The sequence below is a fragment of the Pseudonaja textilis genome, chromosome 13, assembly GCF_049901715.1.
Source record: "Pseudonaja textilis isolate UNSWEBS1 chromosome 13, rPseTex1.2, whole genome shotgun sequence".
Classification (NCBI taxonomy): Eukaryota; Metazoa; Chordata; class Lepidosauria; order Squamata; family Elapidae; genus Pseudonaja; species Pseudonaja textilis.
The window spans coordinates 6573680-6586127 of NC_142002.1; the positions used below are offsets into that span (position 1 = coordinate 6573680).

The following is a 12448-nucleotide window of genomic DNA, read 5'->3' on the forward strand; positions in this document are numbered from 1 at the left end:
TAGGCACATTGGTGCGCTTATGCACGCCTCCTACAGACCTCTTAGGAAAGGGGTGAAGTCAATAGTAGACAGTCTAAGGTTAAAGTTTTTGGGGTTTGGGGAAGAAACCACAGAGTCAGGTAGAGTATTCCAGACATTGACCTCTCTGTTGCTGAAGTCGTATTTCCTGCAATCAAGTTTGGTGCGATTTATCTTGAGTTTGTATCTATTGTGTGCTCTTGTGTTGTTATGGTTGAAGCTGAAGTATTCATTGACAGGTAGGACATTGCAATGTATGAATTTATATACTATACTTAGATTGGACTTAAGGCGGTTGTAGTTCTAGGTTTTCTAGGTCTAGAATTTTAAGTCTGGTGGCATAAGGTATTCTGCAATGAGTAGAGGAGCGGAAAACTCTTCTTGTGAAATATTTCTGGACTTTCTCCACTGTGTTAATATCGGATACGTAATACGGGTTCCAGACTAATGAGCTGTATTTGAGTATTGATCTAGCAAATGTTTTGTATGCTCTAGTTAGTAGTGTGATATTACCAGAGAAAAAGCTACGCAGGATTAGGTTAACAACTCTTAATGCCTTTTTGGCTATGTCCTTACAGTGGGCTCTAGCACTTAGGTCATTTGAGAGGAGTACTCCAAGATCCTTGACAGAGTTTGAATCATCAACAAGGTCTTGACTATTCAGCCTGTATTTTATGTTCTGATTTTTTTTGCCAATATGTAAGACAGAGCATTTATTTGTTGAGATTTGAAGTTGCCATTTGTTTGACCATTCTGATACATAGTCGAGGTCTTTTTGAAGGGTAGCGGTATTGTCAGTGGTGTTGAATAGCTTTACATCATCAGCGAAGAGAACACAGTTGCTTCCCTGTGGTGTTAACAGGAAAATAAAGCAGGTTGTTTTAAACACGAGAGCAGTTGCTTTCAAAGAACCAGCCCTTCCTGGCTGCATATTCACTCTTTGCAAACCAACACGGTTCGAAAAGGGCTTGAGTGAAAGAGACTGCTTTGCTACTATTGGGCTGGAACAATAAAAACATCTGCAGGAAGTTGCTGCTTCTCTCTTGTTTTATTTTTGAAAAAAATTTGCTTTGATTAGTTTGCCTTCCCTGCTTGGCTTTCGATGCTGCAAATCTCTGAATGCTATTGGCCACATAAAAAGTATACTCTACGTTGTGTAGACTTATTCATTCCATGAATGTTTTGGCTGTAGGGTCTGTCAAGTTCACTCCTAGGGTTTTCATGGAGAAGGTCAGCTGGGTGCTGTTATGTTGTGGTGTTTGTCCGTTTTCAGCTTTCTATACAGAAATAGAATAACAGAATTGAAAGGGACCTTGGAGGTCTTCTAGTCCAGCCCCTTGCTCAAGCAGGAAGCCCTATACCATTTCAAACAAATGGCTGTCCAGTCTCTTTTTGAAAACCTCCAGTGATGAAGCACCCACAACTTCTGAAGGCAAATTATTCCATTGGTTGATTGTTCTCACTGTTAGGAAATTACTACTTAGTTCTAGATTGCTTCTCTATTTGATTAGTTTCCATCCATTGCTTCTTGTCTTGTATAGTACAGTACTATAATAACAGCTGGTCCAAAATGCAATTTAGATGCCTTGCTGAGAAACTATTTTCTTGATATGGTCATTGTAAGTTTATGACAAAAGGATCCACTGGTTTTTCTGACAGATATCAGGCAGCTTTCAGTATACAAACCTGTTTTCTGCAAAATAATGTGTGGGTGACATTATTCCTAAGATCGATTTTGAGTATAATGTTTCTTGTCCAATGGGAATTAACATTTCTGTGGCTGCTTTCCCATTCAAAATAGCAAATTATTTCCTTCAGTTAAAAAAAAGACATAAAGGGAGAGTTAATTTATTTGTCCACTTTTCTAATAATTTTCTTATTCTTTTCCTTCTGTGATTCTTAAGGAATGTAGATCTATGCAGCCATCATCCAACATATTACAATTAGTCTGATACTGAAAATATTCCATTTGGTAATTTATTCAAATGCAACAATAAATAATATGAATTAGGAGAATGCATAATTTATGTATATAGTTGATCTACAATGTCAATCTGCGTGATATACAGACACGCATAAGAAAAAACCTGCAATACAGTTTAGTTTAGAGTATGTTAAGAGTGATATATCCTGTACCCATTTGAACCCATTTCAGAGAGGGATTCATCAAGAGGTTGGGGAGGGGAAATGTAGGTGATGAACAAGCTAAATAAGGTAAGATTGGGAACTTAATCCTACTTTATCCTACCAAGGGGATCTTAATCTACTTTTACAAAAATATTTGAATTCTGGAAAAGTTGCATTGGTCGGTCGCATACTCCTACATCCCTTGGGAAATGTTAATCAAGCGAAGCTGTAAAGTTTTTCAATCTCTTGCGGATGTGTAAAGCTATGTGTGCCTTTTCAATTTTCCTTTCAAGCATTAGCTTTATCAATGGGCTGTTGGCTTTTATGGCTAGATTAGCTGTAAAATGTAATTTACCAGCAACATAATTGTTTACAAACTTAATTACTGTCGTGTTCAAACATAGACGCCATTGCTTGGGATACATTTTAACACAGCGAATAAGGAATGCAAGACAACAGTATGGTTTGTTGGAGTTGGGATAAAATGTAGGGCGTGAACCAGACACAGATTTCAGAGATGGCTTAGCATGGAGTCTGCAATCTGAATCAAGATAAGCCTGAATTGGAATATCTTGTTGGAGGAGTTAGGGTCAGCCACAAAAAGGGGATGTGTTGCACAATAATACCATAAGAAAGGTAACATATAAAATCAGTTATTAATTTGTAAAATTTTAAATTGCAATGGTTAAAAGAGGAAAGCAGTTGTTAACAACAATGGAACCATCTCAGTTTTAACCCATCCATGCCAAGACATAAAGCCTCCAATACCGAAGTCAACTATCCTTTCCGGTCTAATCTGATGGTGGTGATGTGCATTGTGTATCATCAGCCCACTGCTGATATCACCGCTGAACGTCTTTGATAACCTACAAACCTTCACGCAGATATTCAACAGCCTGAGGGAAGAGGTCAAAACCCTATAGAACTCTGCATTGAAGCAGTCATGGGCATCCTCACTCTCTCCTTGGGAATACCAATTGCAACTGCCCACTTAAGAGAGGAGAAAGACTGCAAAACAGGGGCTCTTGCAGGCAATGCAGGAGAATATCATATTATATCGCATTGAAAGTTGCTGAGCTGTAGGGTTGCACTGTCTATCCAGATCTGACAGCGGTCATCCACCTGGAAATCAAAGCTATTTCTGGACTGAGTCAGCCTGTCCTGCAACCAGACTGGCTTGAAATGAACTGGTAGCTAAGATGGCCAGATCAAGAAAGGGCTTGCGAAGACGGTGCATCCCCTCTTCTCTTAACAAAGCATGTTGTCACTTCTGAATCCACTCATATGTGCTTTTTCCTAGTGGTATGGATTACCCTGTTGAGGCATCAATTTTACAAGTAGCAGAGGTCAAATCATAGAGATGTCTGAAGAAGAACTGAAGAAGCTTTTTTGGGTGAGAAGCAAAATGTCTTCAAAGAAAACCCAGAAAGGCCAGTTGCCTCTTGAAAAAGCACCTTTGGACAACCAGAACCTTGGATGGCTGAGAATCTCCATAGACATAGAGAAGTCTAGTAGCCCCGTTCTCAAGCTCAAAGGAATTCTTGGATGTCTTGGAAGACATTGTCCCTTACCAGACTTTATCCAAAGGCAGGCAATGTCTGACAATGAACCCACATATGTGTTACAGTAGCCTGCAAAAGGATTGTCTCCTAAAAGGGGGACAGGTATTTATGAACAGATCTTCCAGACGTTCACAGAGGCAGTAAAGATAGAGAAGTCAAAAAGACTTTGTCTCCCTTATTACCTTAATGCACTCTCAAAGTCTGTAGAGATTCTCAGTCATCCAGTTCATGGTTGTTCCAAAAGTGCTTTTTCAGGAGGCAACTGGACTTTCTTGTTTTTTCTTTTGAAGATGTTTCACTTCTCATCCAAGAAGCTACTTCAGCTCTGACTGGATGGTGGGGAGTGGAAGGATTTATATTCCTTGCAGACAGCTGGTCATTTGCTTTCTTTTAGTCATTGAGGCCACTTGGAGGTTTATCTGTGTCCTCAAGGCCACCTGAGTGGTGCTCCTGGTTCCTGTAGTCTGCAATTTTCCCCCCTCTGGAAATCCATTCCTGCTCCCACATCATTCCTTAGGCATTCATCCCAAATTGTATAGCTCTAAATCTGTAGAGATTCTCAGTCATCCAGGTCATGGTTGTCCCAAAGGTCCTGACTATCCTGTCAGAGCTGAAGAAGCTTCTTGGATGAGAAGTGAAATGCCTTCAAAAGAAAAAAAAACAAAGTCCAGTTGCCTCCTGAAAAAGCAACTTTGGGGCACTCTCAAATGTAGGAATGTGATTAGTTGAGCTCACTCCTGGTTTTCTTCCAGCATTGCTCTAGGCGTCTTTTCATCTGTTCTAGTTTCCATAGTTCCTCAGTAAGCCAAGTAGATTACTGGGATCAGTGAGGAAAGAGAGGTTGTCCAGGGGTAGTCTGTTCCAATGCCTTCATCATCATTATTATTACCTTTATTGCCAGAGTACAACATGTGTACAATGAGGTTGGCTGAGCCTCCCTTCGTGCACCTCTGCGTTCCACAGACTGGCAATATACACGGCAGAATTGCCTTACAAGATTGCTTGGAAAAATCCTCAAACGCCCTTAGAAAGCCAAAGAGTTCTTTAGCTGCATGGATCCATTAAGTAATGTTATCAATTTGCCTGTTATTCCAAAAACAAGTAAACTGGCTTTCTTTTCGATACACCCTTGATTCAGTGGTACCTTTCAGAAGCTTGATGGAGCAACCCGTGATAAAATGGGATTTTAAAAATGCAGTTTTCAAGCTTACTCTCTTACGCTACATAACAGAGAAACTTCTTTTTCTTCTTCACCAGTGTTTTCAACCATAAGTGGGAAAACAATTTTGCCTTTCAGCTCCATTTAATAGTACAGTAAATAATGTGAATTCTTCCCTACCTCGTATCAAAAGACACAAGCAAACTCACAACAGTTATTTATTTATTCTTCTTAATGGATGGTACAAGTGTGGGATTTGACAACTCCTGACAATACACTTAAGGGTCACCAAGCTGCCTTGATGAAACTTGACTTGAAAAAGTGTAGCATGCATGAAATCTTAACAATATAAAGCATATTATAGCCCCACAGCAAGATGGGTGGCAGATAAACTTAATAATAATAAACAAATGATGACATTGCCTGGCTTGTAAACCTAGCCAGAAGTTTCCAGTTAGTTTAATGGATTGATTCTTGTGAATTATGACCAGTTGTGTAAATGAACATGGGGAATCTGGATGATTGAAGATGGTCACGATCTCTTTAAAATGAGGTGAGACTAATAGAGCACTGTTTGGCATAGCAGTGCAAATCACCAGTAGCACCAATAACACACACTATGACAACTTAATTATCAGAACAGCAAAGACATTGTCATGTTTTGTTATCATAATCTCTTCCCCCTGATTAGTCATAATTTCCTAAGGCACTAGTGAAAGTTAGTGTTTATAACAGAACGAATATTCACTTTGAAGCGCTTTCTGCATAAACTCCAACGCTAATCCCCAGTAACTTTTTTCTTTGATCTTGACCACAGCAAAGCGTATTTTGTTATTAAGCATGTTGGCTCCCAGCGATCCTGCATCCTCATTCAGTAAAAGGCATTCTGAGACAAATGATGATGGAAGTATCTTAGAAGCAGAATGAAAACATTTGATATATTTTTTTAATTGCTGCAAGCTTCCTAAGGACTTCAACGGGATTTTAATGCAATAATTTGACTTTTGCACTGAATGTAGCGGGACAGGTCCTACTGGGCTTTAATAGCCCTAAGAAGCTGTCAAGAATTTCATATTTCAGCAGAATTTTCCACAGATTCTATTCCCATGCAAACCGATGAGGGAGAAATTTTGGAAGAAGGCAGTTCCAAGAGAGAAGGAGAAAAGGAAGAACAATTAATGGAAGACAAGAAAAGAAAAAAAAAGAGGATAAGAAAAAGAAGGAATCTACTCAGAAGGTCACAGATCAAAAAAACCAAAGTGCCTGAAGTGACCAAAACAAGTTTAAGCCGACCAGTGACCGCCAGCCCAATTGGCAGCTCTCCATCGCCACCTATAAATGGTGGCAATAATGCCAAAAGGGTGGCAGTGCCGAATGCTCAACCGTTAAGCGCTACCCGCTGCATGCCTCAGGAGGTGCCGCCGCGATTTCGTTGCGATTCTTCCAGAACAGGAGTTTATAAACGATTGACCCAATGAACCCTTGTGGTCTCAAATAATGTCATTTAGTTACCGCCCCCCCTCCAAAAAAATATTATCCTTTGGGGGTAATTATCTCTAGTTTAAAAACCACTGCTCAAAAAGTACTAGAATTCAACACCCAGAATTCCCCAATCAGCTCTGTATTTTGAGAGGGGAGTCCAGAGTCCACTCATAACTATCACATCTCCCCCTTAAGGTCAACCTGGTTGATAATGAGTTTATATACTGTATGTTCTCTTCTCTGTATAACGGTATGTTGACACTGCATAACACTAGTTTAATATCTCCGGAAGTCTTGAGATGTAAACATTACTTTCCAATTGTCATAAATATGAGTGAGTTGCCAAGGGTTTGAATTTGGACCATGTGACCCTGGGGATGCTGCAACAGTCATAAGTGTGAAAAACGGTTGTAAGTCCCTTTTTTTCAGTGTCGTTGTAACTTCAGATGGTCATTAAATGAACTGTTGTAAGTCTACAACAGCCTACCTGGCAAGGATTCTGACTGTGCTACCAGTTCTGGCCAATCGTGCTCCACGGAGGTGCAGAGTTAGAAGTAGTCTATAATTCCACTTGTCCTGGATGACAGGTTGGTTTAAGAGCAGTTCAGCCCTTGTCTCTCTGGTGTAATAACCTGAGGACGGATTGCACTGTTGTTTGTCTTTGATATATGTATGTCCAGAATTTGGTATTCCAAGGATAAGAAGGAGTGGTGATAATTTGAAGGAGGATTCTTCTGGCTGGACAACAAAGATGAAGAATATCGGCCCCCTCCCTAAGAGTTGGGAGGGGGGGAAACCTATATCTTGGCCTGCACTACTTCTGGATCTTTGCCAGTTTGCCAACTGGCAGCTTTGAAGGATTTGAACTGGGCGGTCCCTGCCACTAAAAATAGCCTTGCAACCAAGGTGCTGTGTCTAAAAATAGCTGAGTCTTTTGCTTGTCCGTCTGAGGTTTGGGTATTATGTAGGCTGCACTCTTCATGGTCTTGTGCTGCTGGACAGACTTTGGGATGACTCAGAAGGCTGATCTATCTCCGTAATAAAGACCTGATCTGATTTGAGTCAGAAGACTCAATGCTCATCTGCCTTTTTCTTAAAACATTTTAGCAGCTAATGATGGTTTCTTAAAACATTTTAGCAGCTAATGTGACAGGCAAATGCCAACCTGTCTTAAATCTTAAGATTTACGAGGCAACCATCTGCCCTGTTGCACTGTATGGCACCGAATGCTGGGCAGCAACAACAGGGACCAAACACCATCTCCATGCCATGGAAATGTGAATGCTCCGTTGCATATCGGGCATCTTCCTTCTTGATCACGTCACAGATGACACCATTTGACACCATTTTGATGTGGCACCAAACTCCTGGCATTGAACTCCTGGCAGTGGGCAGAATTACCTTGAAACACTGCATTCTAACCACTCTGCCACTATGCCTGCCTTCCTTCCTTCCTTCCCAAGCAATAGCAGACTTATATACCACTTCACAGTGCTTTCCAGCCCTCTCTAAGCAGTTTACAGAGTCAGCCTCTTGCCCCCAACAATCTGGGTCCTCATTTTACCCACCTCAGAAGGATAGAAGGGTGAGTCAACCTTAAGCCTGGTGAGATTCAAACTGCCAAATTGCAAGCAGCTGGCAGTCAACAGAAGTAGCCTGCAGTAGTGCACTCTAACCACTGCACCACTGCAGCTCATTCTTAATTTGTGACTATTTTTCACATCACTGTGGTACTATCTCCATGGTCATGTGATTAAAATTCAGGTGTTTGGCATCTGATTCATATTTATATGACGATTGCTGTGTTCCCAGGGTCGCGGGATCCACTTTTGCAACTTTCTGACAATCAAAGACAGTGGGGAAGCCAAATTCACTTTAACAGCTGTGTTACTGACTTAGCACCATGCAGTGATTCACTTAACAGCTGTGGCAAGATAGGTCGTAAACCGGGGGCAAAACTCACTTAACTGCGTTGCTTAGCAACAAAAATGTTGGGCTCAACTCTGGCTGCAAGTGGGGAACTTACCTGTACTCATTTAAAGTATCTTTTTATCTGCGTCTCACACCTGCTCTTGAGTTAGAATTTAACATTAAGTTAATTAAAGAAATTAAGTTAATTCCAAAAAGAATGGAAAAAGGAGAACCAGGAAGCTGCCTTCACTAGAATTGATGAGTTGTCCCCCAGCCCACTTGATTAAATTTGTTTAAAAACTTTACACATAAACCTTTGTTTTTCTCCTGCTTTTCGATTATGTAAACCTTCCCAGCGTATCCCACCTGGTTCCCTTCCATTATCCTGTATTGCCTACCAGCCTCATAATGAGCTGTCATTTCCCCCTTCCTCTCCCTTCCCCGTTCCTCCTCCAGCACCTGCAGAACGGTCCCAGATCTGTTCCTATCTTCTAATTATCATAACAGGAATGCTGCTGTTTTTATTGCTTCTGTGTCTTGAAATATTATTGCATCCGGTTAAAATGGGCCCTCATTTTTTTTTTTCTTCTTCTGGGGATTTCATTTTAGAACTTTCGGGTCCTGGAGCTTCCCTGTCACCATAACACAGCCAATGCAAAAACTGTCCGGTTTCAATTAAGATGTGATGGCTATGATCTTTATGGCAAACCTTGCAGGAAACTATTTTTTTTTTTCATATTGTTTTTCGAGTGTTTCCCATTTAGGGATATGTGGCTTTTCCCTACGCCTATCTTTTTTCCCCATTGTGTCTAATGGGGCTTCAAATTAAGAGAATTGCTTGCTTATTTGTTAGGGACAGCGATCATAAAATCATTTGGCATGGCTGCGAGTACAGCATCTTCTACTTGCAATTGCAAAGAAAATTGGAAAAGAATCTTTGTTAAATGTGCTATACTACATTTGTACTTCAGAAGAATATAATAGCAATAGCACTTCGACTTATATACCGCTTCACAGTGCTTTACATCCGTCTCTAGGCGGTTTAGAGTCAGCCCATTGCCCCCCAAAATTTGAGTCCTCATTTTACCAATCTCGGAAGGATGGAAGGCTGAGCCAACCTTGAGCCTGGTGAGATTCGAACTGTCAAATTGCAGGCAGCCGGCAGGCAGCAGAAGTAGCTTGCAGTACTGCACTCTTACTACTGCACCACCATGGCTCAGAATCCCAATAGTTTCATAAAGGCTATCCATGAATAAAAAGTCTTACCAGCTTGTGTGGACCTTGTAGGAGGAGAGTCATATTAAACTATAATATCCAAAAACCAGGAGAAATCTGATAGTATTACATTTTATTAAAATGCGAAGCTTTCATGCTCACAAAAGTTTAGCCTTTTTAATAAAATTTGGTAGCTTGAAAAGATGCTACCAGATTCCTGATTTATGCAGGTCACGTCAGATAATTCAGACGTTTCGTAGTAATAATAACATAGGTCAATCACAATGTGTGCCTTAGCAACAGCAAATCCTCCTGTGGTGTTTGGTGATACATTCAAAGGATGCTGCTGCAACTCCTATTAGATAGATAGATAGATAGATAGATAGATAGATAGATAGATAGATAGATAGATAGATAGATAGATAGATAGATAGATATGGTATTTTTAAAACTTTGACTTGGATTTTGAATTGAATTTGGATTACAATATTTGAGGGGCTGCCACAAGGAAGAGGGGTCAACCCATTCTCCAAAGTACTTAAAGGCAGGACGAGAAGCAATGAATGGAAACTAATGAGGGAGAGAAGTAACCCACAACTAAGGAGAAATTTCCTGATAATGAAAATGGAATGGCTTGCCTTCAGATGTTGTGGATGCTCCATCACTGGAGGTGTTTAAGAAGAGACTGGACAGCCACTTGTCTGGAATGGTATAGGGTCTCCTGCTTGAGCAGGGGGGTGGACTAGAAGACCTCCAAGGTGCCTTCCAACTCCCTTATTCTGGATTTTCCTTAAAGCGTTTGTCATAAAATATTAAATGTAATGTCTTTTGGTTGCTTTTGTCATTGTGTTTGCAGAGCTTGGAGACCTTAAAGAGCTACAGACGCTGGACATCTCAACCAATCATTTGATAACCTTGCCTGAAAAGCTGCACATGTGCCTCTCTCTTCAGTACCTCACTGCTGACCAGAATCATCTCTGGTATGTCCCTCGCCATCTTTGCCAGCTTCCCAGCCTCAATGAGTTGTCCATGGCGGGAAACCAGCTTGCATTCTTGCCTCTTGGTGAGTGCTGCTTTGGCTGTTGGGGAATTGAGTTGTAAAATATATGGGCAGAGGGACTAGCTACGAAAGGGGACTAATGAGATCATTTTCATATTAGAAAACAAAAAGTATCTGATAGATAACTAATCAAAGTCTTCCAGTTTTACATAGTTTGGGTTTATGCATTATGCTAAACCAAAGTTTCCTTATATGAACCCAACAATTCGATGGGCTAATGTTGAGGATACAACCCGCACTCTATGGCTGAATCCTCAGATCAGGTTAAACAAAACAGGGGAAAAAAACCAGAAAAATTACTCTCCATTAGCTGATTTTTAATGAGCTGTTAGCTTAACCCAAGTTCACCGTTTGCCAGTTTCACTGAGAATGCCACTTTTGAGATGTGGTTTTCAGCCTTTCAGGGTGCCTCCTACATCCTTACACCAATGATAAGCAATATCGGTTCTTAGCTTCTCACTTTATGCAAATAAACCCAACGAATATTACTGATAAACTGGTGTCTGTGGCATAGCAAGCTGTGAGAATCTAACCGGTACTTTATATTCAATACAGCAGGGTTTAACAAATAGGAATTTTCTAAAGATTAGGGACTGTAGATTTTTCCCACAACCAGGTGGTTTTATGACACTTGAAGGATCTGAAATCACAGGATGAAATTCCAACCTAGAACTAAGGAGAAATTTCCTAACAGTGAGAACAATCAGCCAGTGGAACTACTTGCCTCCAGAAGTTGTGAATGCTCCAACACTAGAATGCTCCAACACTAGAAATGGTATAAGGTCTCCTGCTTGAGCAGGGGGTTGGACTAGAAGACCTCCAAGGTCCCGTCCAGCTCTGTTATTCTGTTAAATAAAGCTGAATTTGTGTGGCCTGCTTCCCAGAAGTTAAAGATGATAAGGAAGAGGAAAGCTTATATGAAGAAAGTGTTTCTATTTTCACCTCTTCACACACACACACACACACACACAGGCAGCTCAAGAAATTCTGCTGAAATTCAGTGTATAACAGAATTGGGCAGCATCATTTCTGTAAGTCCTAATGGTCACTTTAAGGTGGGAATTTGAGTGCTTTTTCCTACAATATGCCTCCCTTAACTTTCGCCCTCATTTTGGAGGAAAAGCAAAGCAAAACAGAAAAACCAGAATCACAGCATCAAGAATCTGGCCAGTTTGCTGCCAAATTTTAGCAGCGTGTTCTTGGAAAGCTCTGTGACTGCAAATGTGCTAAGGACCACCTGCAGCTTTTGCAGTCGCCCACCCTAGTTTAAGATATTGCTATGCCAGCCCATATGTTTTGAGGATGAGTGTATATTAATTCTCTTCCTTTTTAAAAAAAAAAACCATGCACACATAAAACGAACCTTTGCATTTGTTAACTTCGCTTCCTTTACTGTCTCTGGACACATAGATTTTCTACTTTCACAGTAGGTTAAAAAATTTTAAAAAGCCAAGCAGACACATAAGACCATTTGTTCCATGTTCGGCCACGTGGAATGCAGATGCCTTCAGGACAATTTTTTTTTAAAGTATAGTTGAATTGGGGTTTGTTTAGGATTCATGGAGTTTGTCCAAGTAGAAAGTCTTTGATCTCCCACACTAAGAGGAGAAAAACGGAAATGTTGTAGACAAACTTGTACTGCTTTTTTTTTTTTTAAAAAAAGCCACATGCAAACTTCCTTTTGTGACTTCAGATGCTACCTTCCTTCTTCTACAAAGTCTGAAAGGAACATGTTTAGGAAAAGGGTTTTTTTTTTTTAGTGTTTCTCACATGATTATACAATCACAGGGCTGGAAGGGACCTAAAAGGTCAACTCCCTGCTTAAGGGAGTATACTATCCCAGACAAATCTCTTCTTGAAAACCTGTAGTGGTGGAGCACCCACAAACTCCAGGAGGCAAGCTATGCCATTGAT

At 40.5% G+C, this 12448-nt stretch overlaps 1 protein-coding gene across 2 annotated transcripts in view; it reads left to right on the forward strand.

The window, feature by feature from the left end:
* Positions 1-12448, forward strand: part of LRRC28 (leucine rich repeat containing 28) — a 41808-nt gene that overhangs the window by 17340 nt on the left and 12020 nt on the right. For both annotated transcript variants that reach the window (XM_026709350.2, XM_026709352.2), the window contains exon 6: positions 10331-10537. In XM_026709350.2, coding sequence (XP_026565135.1) covers positions 10331-10537 — 207 coding nt within the window. The remainder of the gene's footprint in view (positions 1-10330; positions 10538-12448) is intronic.